A 14023-nucleotide genomic window follows, 5' to 3' on the forward strand; every position below is an offset into this window, starting at 1 on the left:
TTTTATTGATGGATTATAATGTAGCCAGGGGAAATCGCGAAACCATCTCTCTTGAAACGTCAACACTCTGTTGGCAAGAGTTTGCGGTTCTATAAATTGTGGGTGTGGCTGATATGGTTTTGTGCCATCACTGTGGTAACTGGACAATGCTGTGCCACTGTCCCCTATACTGGTGCTTCTGGCAACAAGGGTGACACTTGGTCCTGCCGTGGCTGTGACACTGTCCTCTGAAGTCTCTCTTCCTGGCTCTTTCCCTTTCACCCCCCTAACTGACTCAGCCGGTCTCCTAGAAAATAAATAAGGTGTTTGCCGTACTCCTAACTACCGGTACCCAAAACTACACAATTAATCACAACAGCAATACCATTGCCTTAAACAAATCTTAGTTTAGTCACCAGTTTAAGTTGAGAGTGGGGGTATCCATGGCATTTTCCAATTATGTCCCTATTTTACAAGTCAAAAAAATTGAGAACCTTTCATAATGTTGCCAAACAAAGACTCAACAAACTTACCTGAGACTCCCTGTCTCTGCCAATCTGTCCCTGCATATCTGTCCCCAGCTCTGCTGTTTGTGTGCCATCTGTTGCCTGCTCTGCCTAATGACATTATTGTGAAACATTTCCATTAGCATTTCACTTCTTTCTTATGAACATTTTATCAACTAGTCTTTGAGATATTAGGATACTAGAGTTCTTACTATGCGTTTTGGTGTACTGACAAATACTCTGATGTCCGTCTTCTTACTTTTTTCTGCCATTTTTCTACCTGGCTGGCTGGCTGGCCTAGCTGCACACACACACATTTACACAACACATGCTGCAACCTTTTGTAATTTAAATAGTTTGTTTCATATTGGCTGGCTTCCAACAATAGCTGAATTTGTAAAGCTAGCGAGCACCAATTCCGTTTCTGTGTGTTTGCTATAATCTTTGCTACCTGGTTAAATAAAGGTGAAATAAAATAAAATAAAAAAAGTTCACTAGCGACAATTTATCTTTTGCAACGAGACCATTATATATATTTAAGACAATGGTAGAAGAGAGTGTAGTTCTGTTCTGTTCAGTTTGGACTTCAGTTTATTGCTAACCTTATCACAGGGACGTCGAAGCACTACAGCTGCATGCTGATCTTGGAATAAACTGACGATAGCAAAGATTCCATCTTTAACGACGCCACATAAATGGAATAGGTACTAGCTAGCTTGATAGTTAATGTTTGCTTTAGTTTGCGCGCTAGCTCTGCAAATTCAACTAGTGTGTGAACCCTGCCAACAAAAAATAAATAAATAACATTGCTATGGATTGACTGGATTAACCTCACGTCAGTTACGTACATGTCCCTTTCGGACAGTAGATACGAACTCTCTATTACCTTGCCAGCTAAAGAACTGGCAGTGGATCAAACCATTGTGAGGCAAAGGGCGGGGGGGGTCGCAATCTTTTGAAATTTAAATGCGCTATTAAGTGTCTATAATCAGCACAAGTGCTTTCATTGCGTATTATTAATATTATTGAAATTACATAGTTATGTTTACAGTGATATATTGGGGGGGACAAATCATATTTTTCCCAAGATGGGGGGGTCGTGTCCCCCCCGTCCCCCCTGGGATTTCCGCCTATGTGGCCACTCCAATACCTTGACTTTGTTGTCCTTAAGCCATTTTGCCACAACTCTGGAAGTATGCTTGGGGTCATTGTCCATTTGGAAGACTCATTTGCGACCAAGCTTTAACTTCCTGACTGATGTCTTGAGATGTTGCTTCAATATATCCACATACTTTTCCTTTCTCATGCCATCTATTTTGTGAAGTGCACCAGGCCCTCCTGCAGCAAAGCACCCACACAACATGATGCTACCACCCCCGTGCTTCACGGTTGGGATGGTGATCTTCGGCTTGCAAGCCTCCCCCTTTTTACTCCAAACATAACAATGGTCATTATGGCCAAACAGTTCTATTTTTGTTTCATCAGACCAGAGGACATTTCTCCAAAAAGTATGATCTTTGTCCCCATGTGCAGTTGCAAACCGTAGTCTGGCTTTTTTATGGCGGTTTTGGAGCAGCGGCTTCTTCCTTGCTGAGCGGCCTTTCAGGTTATGTCGATATAGGACTCGTTTTACTGTGGATATAGATACTTTTGGACCTGTTTCCTCCAGCATCTTCATAAGGTCCTTTGCTGTTGTTCTGGGATTGATTTGCACTTTTCGCAGCAAAGTACGTTCATCTCTAGGAGACAGAACACATCTCCTTCCTGAGCGGTATGACGGCTGCGTGGTCCCTTGGTGTTTATACTTGCGTACTATTGTTTGTACAGATGAGCGTGGTACCTTCAGGTGTTTGGAAATTGCTCCCAAGGATGAACCAGATTTGTGGAGGTCTAGAATTTTTTTCTGAGGTCTTGGCTGATTTTCTTTTGATTTTCCCATGATGTCAAGCAAAGAGGTACTGAGTATGAAGGTAGGCCTTGAAATACATCCACAGGTACACCTCCAATTGACTCAAATGATGTCAATTAGCCTATCTGAAGCTTCTAAAGCCATGACATAATTTTCTGGAATTTTCCAAGCTGTTTAAAGGTACAGTCAACTTAGTGTATGTAAACTTCTGACCCACTGGAATTGTGATACAGTGAATTATAAATGAAATAATCTGTCTGTAAACAATTGTTGGAGAAATTACTTGTGTCATGCGCAAAGTAGCTGTCCTTACAGACTTGCCAAAACTAGGAGTGGTTGAAAAAGGCGTTTTAATGACTCCAACCTAAGTGTATGTAAACTTCCGACTTCAACTGTAGCGTCATACCCATGAAGACAAGGCTGTAATCGCTCAAAAAGGTGCTTTAACAAAGTACTGAGTGAAGGGTCTGAATGTAATGTAACAAAATGTGGAAAAAGTCAAGGGGTCTGAATACTTTTTGAATGCTCTGCTTTCCTCAATGTTGATGTTGAGTCCTGTTTGGATGAATCTTTGAACATATTCCAATCAACATTTTTAAAACAATCCTACAGTATTGGGGGCGATGGCTTTGTACGCTTTACAGATGTTTGTGTATACATGGTCAAGCATGCTGGATCCTCTTTGGGCAGGATACATGTTGGCGATATAAAAAAAAATATTAAAAAAAGTATTGACATTTAACCCAAAAAGCAATGCTATCTGTCAGAGGGAATTCTGAATGAACAGGTGGTGGCTTTTGATAGGTTTGAATTTGCTCCAGATTTCCTCTTTCAAATAAAAGCCTAATCCCATTCACAAAACTCTCCCACATAAACCACTCTCTCCTGTATCCTGTAACTCAGGTTCCTCCAGCAGCGTCTGAAGAAAGCCGTTCCGTACTACCGGATGAAGCTGATTGTGGTTGGGAACGCTGACAGTGGTAAGACTGCTCTGATCCGACAGCTGATGAAGCTCAAGCGTTCTCAATGGCAGATGGAGCAGCCCACCGTTGGGATCGACGTCAGAGATTGGACCATCCGGGACCGGGATAAGAAGAACATGGTGCTAAACGTCTGGGACTTCTCAGGTGGGTCAACCATCAACTGTGACATCTGGTCTGGATACTTACTAGTGTTGTGGGATTTTTTTGGGGTTGCAAATCACAATATTATTTTGGACGATATTATATTGATACATCAAATCAAATTGTATTTGCCACATGCGCCGAATACAACAGGTGTAGACCTTACAGTGAAATGCTTACTTAAAAACCCTTAACCAACGATGCAGTTAAGAAAATATCTAAAAAATAAAAGTTAAGAAAAAAGTAAGAGATAAGAAAAACAAATAATTAAAGGGCAGCAGTGAATAACAATAGCGGGGCGATGTACAGGGGGTACCGGTACTGTGTCAATGTGCCGGTGTCGAGGTACTTGAGATAATTATGCACATGCAGGTAGGGTTGTTTAAAGTGGCAGAGAGAACAGTCTATGACTAGGGTGGCTGGGCTGGAGTCTTTAACAGTTTTAGGGCCTCCTCTGACACTGCCTGGTATAGAGGTCCTGGATGGCAGGGAGCTTGGCCCTGGTGATGTACTGGGCCATACGCACTACCCTCTGTAGTGCCTTGCGGTCGGAGGCCGAGCAGTTGCCATACCAGGCAGTGATGCAACCCGTCAGGATGGTGCAGCTGTAATGGTAATTTCCTGTATTACTCAATAATAAGACCCAACCACACACAAGTCAGAGTTATATTATAAAGTCCATATTTAATAATATTTGAGATTCACCATAGCCCTTTTTGACTCTCAGATCAATTCAGTGTCTATAAATGAATTCTCTGAGAGTGTCTACAAAACAATTCTTAGTATCATTTATAGCCAAGGTACACCCCCTCCTAATTTACATGACGAACCACAGTTCTTAGTAACAGTTCACAAAGAACCTTTTACTTGAAAGAGGAGTATCCCATAGCTAGATAGCATTAGCTATAAATTATCGTTCAGTTTGGTCTCCTAAGACGAGGTTTCAATCTCATGCTTGGTACCACAACATTACCTCATCCAATGGCATATATCAATTGTCAATTCTAGATACCCCCATCTCAAATACACCCCCTCTTGGACAAGCTCAGAAAAGACAGTGAGCCTCTTAGGTCATATACTAGGTCAAGATAAGGGCAACCTCAGAGGGGACATACAATGGTTCCAGACACTGCCATACTTTTTCCCCCAATGAGAAAAGTAGGGAGTGACTGGCGTACAGACATTGTATGAGATAACTAACTGGTTCCCCATTAATAACGCCATCCCTTCACATGGTTTAGGAATAGTTACAGACACATTCCCATAAGAAGACAATGTTCCATTCTGTCCTCCTCCCTTTCTGATATTCTGCATAGCACCACATGGTTTAACAGATACATATGAAGACAAGCCTGACCTCTCCCCTCTCTGGGCCCCAAGTGACTAAGCCCTAGCCAGAAGGGAAAATGCAACTGCCAACCCTATAGTCCAAAGGGAACCATTCTAATGACAAGTATCTCACAAGCATATGATGAAAATAACATCTTATCTATCTATGTTACCTAACTAATTCTGATTCAGCCACGACAGGACCCATGCCAAATCTTTTCAGTCTCCTGAGGGGGAATAGGTTTTGTCGTGCCCTCTTCAGGACTGTCTTGGTGTGCTTGGACCATGTTAGTTTGTTGTTGATGTGGACACCAAGGAACTTGAAGCTCTCAACCTGCTGCACTACAGCCCTGTCGATGAGAATGGAGGCGTGCTCGGTCCTCCTTTTCCTGTAGTCCACAATCATCTCCTTTGTCTTGATCACGTTAAGGGAGGGGTTGTTGTCCTTGCACCACATGGTCAGGTCTCTGACCTCCCTATAGGCTGTCTCATCGTTGTCAGTGATCAGGCTTACCACTGGTGTGTCATCAGCAAACGTAATGATGGTGTTGGAGTTGTGCCTGGCCATGCAGTCATGAGTGAACAGGGAGTACAGGAGGGGACTGAGCACGCACCCCTGAGTGGCCCCCATGTTGAGGATCAGTGTGGCGGATGTGGTGTTACCTACCCTGACCACCTGGCGGCAGCCCGTCAGGAAGTCTAGGATCCAATTGCAGAGGGAGCTGTTTAGTCCCAGGGTCTTTAGATTAGTGATGAGTTTTGATGGGAACTATGGTGTTGAACGCTGAGCTGTAGTCAATTAATAGCATTCTCACATAGGTGTTCCTTTTGTCCAGGTGGGAAAGGGCAGTGTGGAGTGTGATAGAGATTACATCATCTGTGGATCTGTTGGTGCGATATGCAAATTGGAGTGGGTCTATGGATTCTGGGATAATGGTGTTGATGTGAGCTATGACCAGCCTTTCAAAGCATTTCATGGCTACAGACGTGAAACTTGACTCCAAGTATCGCTTTTGCCTCGTAGCATTAGCTAGCCCTAGTCGGCTAAAACGGCACAATCTCTGGTATTTTTCATCCTATAGCTTGTTCTCCGTCTTCTTTTTAAATAGTGAGCCATGTTTTCAGCACTTTTATTTACATGACTAAAACTAATTTTCTCATACTCTCTGGTCTCTGTTGGTACATCAAATCGCTATGACGAATCACAATTCAATGCCTTGACTTATGTCAAATTGTGTTGTGTTACAACCTGAAATCAAAATGGATTAAATCACATTTTTTCTCACCTATCTACACACAATACACCATAATGACAGTGAAAATATGTTTTTTAAAGTTTTTGCACATTTTCTTGAAATGAAATACAGAAACATCTCATTTACATAATTATTCACACCCCTGAGTCAATACATGTTAGAATCACCTTTGTCAGGAGCTACAGCTGTGAGTCTTTCTGGGTAAGTCGCTAAGAGCTTTGAACAACTGGATTGTATAATATTTGCACATTATTATTATTTTAATTCTAAAAGCTCTGTCAAGTTGGTTGTTGATCCTTGCTAGACAACCATTTAAGTATTGCCATAGATTCACAAGCAGATTTAAGTCAAAACTGTAACTTGGCCACTTAGGAACATTCAATGTCGTCTTGGTAAGAAACTCCAGTGTATATTTGGCTTTGTGTTTTAGGTTATTGTCCTGCTGAAAGGTGAATTTTTCTCCCAGTGTCTTTTGGAAAGCAGACTGAACAAGGTTTTCCTCTAGGATTTGGCCTGTGCTTAGCTCTATTCCATTTCATTGCATCCTAAAAATGACAAGCATACCCATAACATGATGCAGACTCCACCATGCTTCAAAATATGAAGAGTTGTAGTCAGTGATGTGTTGGATTTGCCCCAAACATAACGCTCTGTATTCAGGACATAAAGTTAATTTCTTTGCCACATTTCTTACAGTATTTCTTTATGCATCCTGTTTGCAACAATGCACTGTTTTGGAATATTTTTATTCGGTACAGGCTTCCTTTTCACTTGTCATTTAGGTTAGTATTGTGGAGTAACTACAATGTTGTTGATCCATCCTCAGTTCTCCTATCACAACGATTAAACTCTAACTGTTAACGTCACCATTGGCCTCATACAATCCCTGAGAGCTTTTCCTTCCTCTCCAGCAACTGAGTTAGGAAGGACGCCTGTATCTTTGTAGTGACTGGGTGTATTGATACATCATCCAAAGTGTAATTAATAACTTCACAAAGGGATATTCAATGTTTGCTTTTTCACCCATCTACCAATAGGTGTCGTCTTTGGTTGAATCTGTGTTTGAAATTTACTTATCAACTGAGGGACCTTACATATAATTGTATGTGTGGGGTGAAGAGATGAGGTAGTCATTCAAAAACCATGTTACACTGTGTTCAAGAATAGTGTTTGTGTCCATGCAACTTCCTATGTGACTTGTTGAGCACATTTTTACTACTGAACTTATTTAGGCTTGCCGTAAAAGGGGTTGAATACTTGACTCAAGATATTTCAGCTTTTCATTTTTAATTCATTTGTAAAAAATTCTAAAAACATAATTCCACTTTGGGGTATTGGGGGTGAAGGCCAGTGACACAATGTCAATTTTATAAAATTCAGGCTGTAACACAATAAAATGTGGGGGGGGGGGGAGTATTCGTAAAGTATTCAGATTACTTTACTTTTCCCACATTTTGTTGGGTTACAGCCTTATTCTGAAATGGATTAAATGTTTTTTTCCCTTCTCATCAATAAACACAATACCCATAAAGACAAAGCAAAAACAGGTTTTTAGAAATGCTTGCAAATTAAATACTGAAATATCACATTTACATAAGTATTCAGACCCTTTACTCAGTACTTTGAAGCACGTTTTGCAGCGATTACAGCCTCAAGTCTTCTTGGGTATGATGCTACAAGCTTGTATTTGGGGAGTTTCTCCCATTCTTCACTGCAGATCCTCTCAAGGTCTGTCAGGTTGGATGGGGAGTGTCACTGCACAGATATTTTTAGGTCTCCAGAGATATTCGATCGGGTTCAAGTCAGGGCTCTGGCTGAGCCACTTAAGGACATTCAGAGACTTGTCGCGAAGCCACTCCTGTGTTATCTTGGCTGTGTGCTTAGGGTCATTGTCCTGTTGAAAGGTGAACCTTCGCCCCAGTCTGAGGTCCTGAGCGCACTGGAGCAGGTTTTCATCAAGGATCTCTCTGTACTTTGCTCTGTTCGTCTTTGCCTCGATCCGGACTAGTCTCCATGTCGACACAGTCCTGTCTCGGAGCTCTACGGACAATTCCTTCAACCTCATGGCTTGGTTTTTGCTCTGACATGCACTGTCAACTGTGGGACCTTATATAGACTGGTGTGTGCCTTTCCAAATCATATCCAGTCAATTGAATTTACCAAGCCATGAGGTCGAAGGAATTGTCCATAGAGCTCCGAGACAGGATTGTGTCAAGGCACAGATCTGGGGGGGAAGGGTACCAAAAAATGTCTGCAGCATGAAGGTCCCCAAGAACACAGTGGCCTCCATCATTCTTAAATGGAAGAAGTTTGGAACCACCGAGACTCTTCCTAGAGCTGGCCGCCCTGCCAAACTGTGCATTTGAGGGATAAGGGCCTTAGGTAGGTGACCAAGAACCCGATGGTCACTAACAGAGCTCCGGAGTTCCTCTGTGGAGATGGTTGTCCTTCTGGAAAGTTCTCCCGTCTCTGCACTACTCCAGAGTGGCCAGACAGAAGAAACTCTTCAGTAAAAGGCACATGACATCCCGCTTAGAGTTTGCCAAAAGACACTTAAAGGACTCTCAGACCATGAGAAACAAGATTCTCTGGTCTGATGAAACCAAGATTGAACTCTTTGGCCTCAATGCCAAGCGTCACATCTGGAGGAAACCTGGAACCATCCCTATGGTGAAACGTGGTGGCAGCATCATGCTATGGGGATGTTTTTCAGCGGCAGGGACTGGGACACTAGTCAGGATTGAGGGAAAATGAACGGAGCAAAGTACACAGGTCCTTGATGAAAACCTGCCCCAGAGCGCTCAGGACCTCGGACTGGGGCAAAGGTTCACCTTCCAACAGGACAATGACCCTAAGCACACAGCTAAGACAACACAGGAGTAGCTTCATTACAAGTCTCTGAATGTCCTTGAGTGGGCCAGCCAGAGCCCGGACTTAAACCCGACCGAACATCTCTGGAGAGACCTGAAAAAAGCTGTGCAGCGACGCTCCCAATCCAACCTGACAGAGCTTGAGAGGATTTGCAGAGAAGAATGGGTTAAACTCCCCAAATACAGGTGTGCCAAGCTTGTAGCGTCCTACCCAAGAAGACTTAAGGCTGTAATCGCTGCCTAAGGTGTTTCAACAAAGTAGTGAGTAATAGGTCTGAATACTTAAGTTAATGTTGATTTCATTTTTTTAAATTAGTACAAAAATTATAAAAAACTATTTTTGTTTTGTCATAATGGGGTATTGTGTGTAGATTTATTTTTTAGAATAAGGTTATAACGTAACAATGTGGAAAAAGTCAAGGGGTCTGAATACTTTCCGAATGCACTGTAAGTTTGGGTTTCAAGGTCGATCTTGGACTTCAAGTCATTGAGTCTTGAAGGTTTTGTTCTGGTGGTCTTGACCCTCTCTCTGCTCTTTGTTCAGGTGGGGAGGAGTTCAGTGGTTCTCACCCCCACTTCCTTACCCCCCGGGCCCTCTACCTGGTGGTGTACGACCTCAGTAAGGGGGCTGCCCAGGTGGACGCGCTCAAACCCTGGCTCTTCAACATCAAGGTGAGTCACACCCATACCTTTGTAAATGTTTTGTTGTTTTTGTCACTGTTGCGAGTGCATACATGTTCGTACACACAACTGGAAGTAGTATTTTTTACCTTGCAAATACTGTGTTCTCGATTGAACTTGCCTGGAGCAATCAAACCAGTGGAATAAACCCTAAAGTGCAAAGCAAACCCGCCCATTTGTCACTCCAGATAGGCTCAATCAAATGTTCAATGTATTTTAAAGAATACAATTCCATAATGAATGTCTCATGTCGTCACTTCCTGTTGAACGAGTGATAGCTCGGTTTGTTGTTTTGGAAAGTTTGTTGTTTTTGAAAGTTTTGAAAGTCTTTTAAAAGTTTGGTGACTAGCTAACTACCTTTTGCGTTTGGATCCCGCAACGTGATTGGCATCAGTTTCTGGGACGGCTACTATCTGTCCAGTGATCCTGCTGACCAAGTTCGGGTCTGAGGAGCTGTTTTGGGGTATCATGCCAGCAGGGTTTTCTTGAGGGCTTGAACGCAGCTCACGACGCAGTTAGCAATTGTGGCTGGGATTGCGGATTGTCCCGGGCTTGTGGCTGTCTAGACCCCTGCTGCTTGCTGTTGTTGTTTTCAATCTTCTCTGTGACCTGCCCTGTCTGGAACTAGGAGTAACAGCGTAACCTAGACCAAAGCCGGTAGGAGTACTGTTGAGGACAGTGGTGTCTCTTATCACAGGTGAAGGATCTTTTAAATGAACAAAAAGTGTTCTACAAGCAGTTGTTACAACAACAAGAAAATAGTTTGAAATGTTTTGTGCAAATACAAAATCATATAAAATTATCAGATGTGCAGAATACAACAGGTGTAGACCAACAGTGAAATGCTGGTCTGTTGGGGGGCTTGGGGGTATAAGCAGTTTAGAAGCCTCTTGGACCTAGACTTGGCGCTCCAGTACCGCTGTGGACTAATAAAAGAATGGACGAGAGGTCCAGGACCTGAAGAACAGTTTGAATTCTCCCACGGTCAGCTCGATGAGTTTAGACAGGAGAACGGCAAGATGACAGCAATCTGTAAGTCATTGAGAGAGGACATCAGTTCTGTATGTGAATGCATAATAACAATGGGGGAAAAAAGCTGATTATATAGAGGGACAGTCAAGGCGGAACAATGTGGTTGTGGACGGAATTGCAGAATCTCCACGAGACCTGTACGGAGTTTGAGGACAAAGTGAGTGAAATGATCTCAGAGAAACTGAAGATGGACCATAGGAAGAATGAGGTGGAGTGCACCAACAGGACTGGAAGACCCACCACCATCCCAGGTGACAGGCCCAGGCCGATAGTGGTAAAGTTCCTGAGGTTCAAGGTAGAGGTCGAGCGATTAATCGGAATGGCCGATTAATTAGGGCCGATTTCAAGTTTACATAACAATCGGAAATCGGTATTTTTGGACACCGATTTGGCCGATTGATTATTATTTTTTTTACACCTTTATTTAACTAGGCAAGTCAGTTAATAACACATTCTTATTTTCAATGACGGCCTAGGAACGGTGGGTTAACTGCCTTGTTCAGTGGCAGAACGACAGATTTTTACCTTGTCAGCTCGGGGATTCGTTTTTGCAACCTTCCGGTTACTAGTCCAACGCTCAAACCACCTGCCTTACATTGCACTCCACGAGGAGCCAAGGTAAGTTGCTAGCTAGCATTAAACTGATCTTATAAAAAACAATCAATCTTAACATAATCACTAGTTAACTACACATGGTTGATGATATTACTAGTTTATCTAGCGTGTCCTGCGTTGCATATAATCGATGCGGTGCCTGTTAATTTATCATTGAATCACAGCCTACTTCGACAAACGGGTGATGGTTTAACAAGCGCATTTGCGAAAAAAAACACTGTCGTTGATCCAATGTACCTAACCATAAACATCAATGCCTTTCTTTAAAATCAATACACAGTATATATTTTATATATCAATACACAGTATATATACTTAGGGATGCCACCTGTTAGATAAAATACGTAACGGTTCCGTATTTCACTGAAAGAATAAACGTTTTGTTTTCAAAATGATAGTTTCCGGATTCGACAATATTAATGACCAAAGGCTCGTATTTCTGTGTGTTATTATGTTATAATTAAGTCTATGATTTGATATTTGATAGAGCAGTCTGACTGAACGATGGTAGGCAGCAGCAGGCTCGTAAGCATTCATTCAAACAGCACTTTTGTGCGTTTTGCCAGCAGCTCTTCGCAATGCTTCAAGCATTGAGCTGTTTATGACTTCAAGCCTATCAACTCCCGAGATTAGGCTGGTGTAACCGATGTGAAATGGCTAGCTAGTTAGCGGGGTGCACGCTAATAGCGTTTCAATCGGTGACGTCACTCGCTCTGAGACTTGGAGTAGTTGTTCCCCTTGCTCTGCCTATAAGAACATCCAATAGTCAAAGATATATGAAATACAAATGGTATAGAGAGAAATAGTCCTATAATTACTATAATAACTACAACCAAAAACTTCTTACCTGGGAATATTGAAGACTCAATGTTAAAAGGAACCACCAGCTTTCATATGTTCTCATGTTCTGAGCAAGGAACTTAAACGTTAGCTTTTTTACATGGCACATATTGCACTCTCCAACACTTTTTTTTTGTATTATTTAAACCAAATTGAACATGTTTCAGTATTTATTTGAGGCTAAATTGATTTGATTGATGTATTATATTAAGTTAAAATAAGTGTTCATTCAGTATTGTTGTAATTGTCATTGTTACTAATTCATTTGTTTTTTTAAATTGGACGATTAATTGGTATCGGCTTTTTTTGGTCCTCCAATAATCGTTATCGGCGTTGAAAAATCATAATCGGTCGACCTCTAGTTCAAGGACCTGATAGCTGTTCTGCAAAGAGCCAACAACTTGAGAGGAATGTATATCTTTCTCAACGAGGACTATCCTGAAGCTGTGTGCCAGAAGAGGAAATTAATTTTCCCAGCCATGAAAGCTGCAAGAGCATGTGGGGACATTGCTTATGTCTGCTATGACAGGCTCATTGTCCACCCTCCCTCCCTCCCAAAAGCCTGGAAGGCTTATCTAACGGGTGGCATACCTAAGTATATATACTGTGTATTGATATATAAAATATATACTGTGTATTGATTTTAAAGAAAGCCAAGCCTTTGGGTTCATCGCTTCAACCCTGCAGCACACACAAACACACCAATGAATTAATGGACTGTTGAATGTATATTTGTTTTATCTTGCTTTGTGTGCTCTTTTTCATATTATGTCTATCTCAGATAAGCTACCTAGGAAAGGGCTGAATATAGCCCATATTAATATATGTAGCCTTAGAAATAAGGTTGAAATCAGTAACTTGCTAACATCAGATTATATTCATATATTAGTGTTTTCTGAGATACAGAACAAGGGTGTAACATCTATAGAAGAGACAGGAATGCTTCTGGGGGAGGTGTTGCAAGGATGTAACATCTATAGAAGAGACAGGAATGTTTCTGGGGGAGGTGTTGCAAGGATGTAACATCTATAGAAGAGACAGGAATGCTTCTGGTGGAGGTGTTGCAAGGGTGTAACATCTATAGAAGAGACTGGAATGCTTCTGGGGGAGGTGTTGCAAGGATGTAACATCTATAGAAGAGACTGGAATGCTTCTGGGGGAGGTGTTGCAAGGGTGTAACATCTATAGAAGAGACAGGAATGTTTCTGGGGGAGGTGTTGCAAGGATGTAACATCTATAGAAGAGACAGGAATGCTTATGGGGGAGGTGTTGCAAGGATGTAACATCTATAGAAGAGACTGGAATGCTTCTGGGGGAGGTGTTGCAAGGATGTAACATCTATAGAAGAGAAAGGAATGCTTATGGGGGAGGTGTTGCTGTATATATTCAGAGCCATATGGCTGTAATGCTTAGAGAAGACCTTAAGTCAAGGGCTTATTGAAGTGTTGTGGTTGCAGGTTCACCTGGCACGTCGAAAACCTTTTCTTGCTATAGGCCACCAAGTGCTAACTGTCAGTATCTAAATAATGTGTGAAATGCTTAATAGTGTATGAGATGTAAACAGAGAGGTCTACTTTTTGGGGGACCTGAATATTGTATGGTTTTCATCAAGCTGTCTGCTCAAGAGGAAGCTTCTCACTGTAACCAGTGCCAGTAATCTGGTTCAGGTTATTAATCAACCTACTAGGGTGTTTACAAACACCACTGGAACAAGATCATCCACATGTATTGATCAAATGTTTACTAGTACTGTAGAGCTGTGTTCTAAAGTTGTATCCGTACCCATGCAGTGATCACAGTATAGTGGCTATATCCAGGAAGCCAACATTCCAAAGCTGGTCCTAAAATATAAGAGATAATTAAAAAATATTTTGCTGCGTCT

The 14023-nt window shown here is 42.0% G+C and overlaps 1 protein-coding gene across 7 annotated transcripts in view; it reads left to right on the forward strand.

Moving 5' to 3' along the window:
- lrrk2 (leucine-rich repeat kinase 2) overlaps positions 1-14023 on the forward strand; it is a 69870-nt gene that overhangs the window by 27724 nt on the left and 28123 nt on the right. For all 7 annotated transcript variants that reach the window (XM_055933406.1, XM_055933410.1, XM_055933409.1 and 4 more), the window contains exons 29-30: positions 3298-3521; positions 9518-9645. In XM_055933406.1, coding sequence (XP_055789381.1) covers positions 3298-3521; positions 9518-9645 — 352 coding nt within the window. The remainder of the gene's footprint in view (positions 1-3297; positions 3522-9517; positions 9646-14023) is intronic.

This window comes from Salvelinus fontinalis, chromosome 9 (genome assembly GCF_029448725.1).
Source record: "Salvelinus fontinalis isolate EN_2023a chromosome 9, ASM2944872v1, whole genome shotgun sequence".
NCBI classification, from domain to species: domain Eukaryota; kingdom Metazoa; phylum Chordata; class Actinopteri; order Salmoniformes; family Salmonidae; genus Salvelinus; species Salvelinus fontinalis.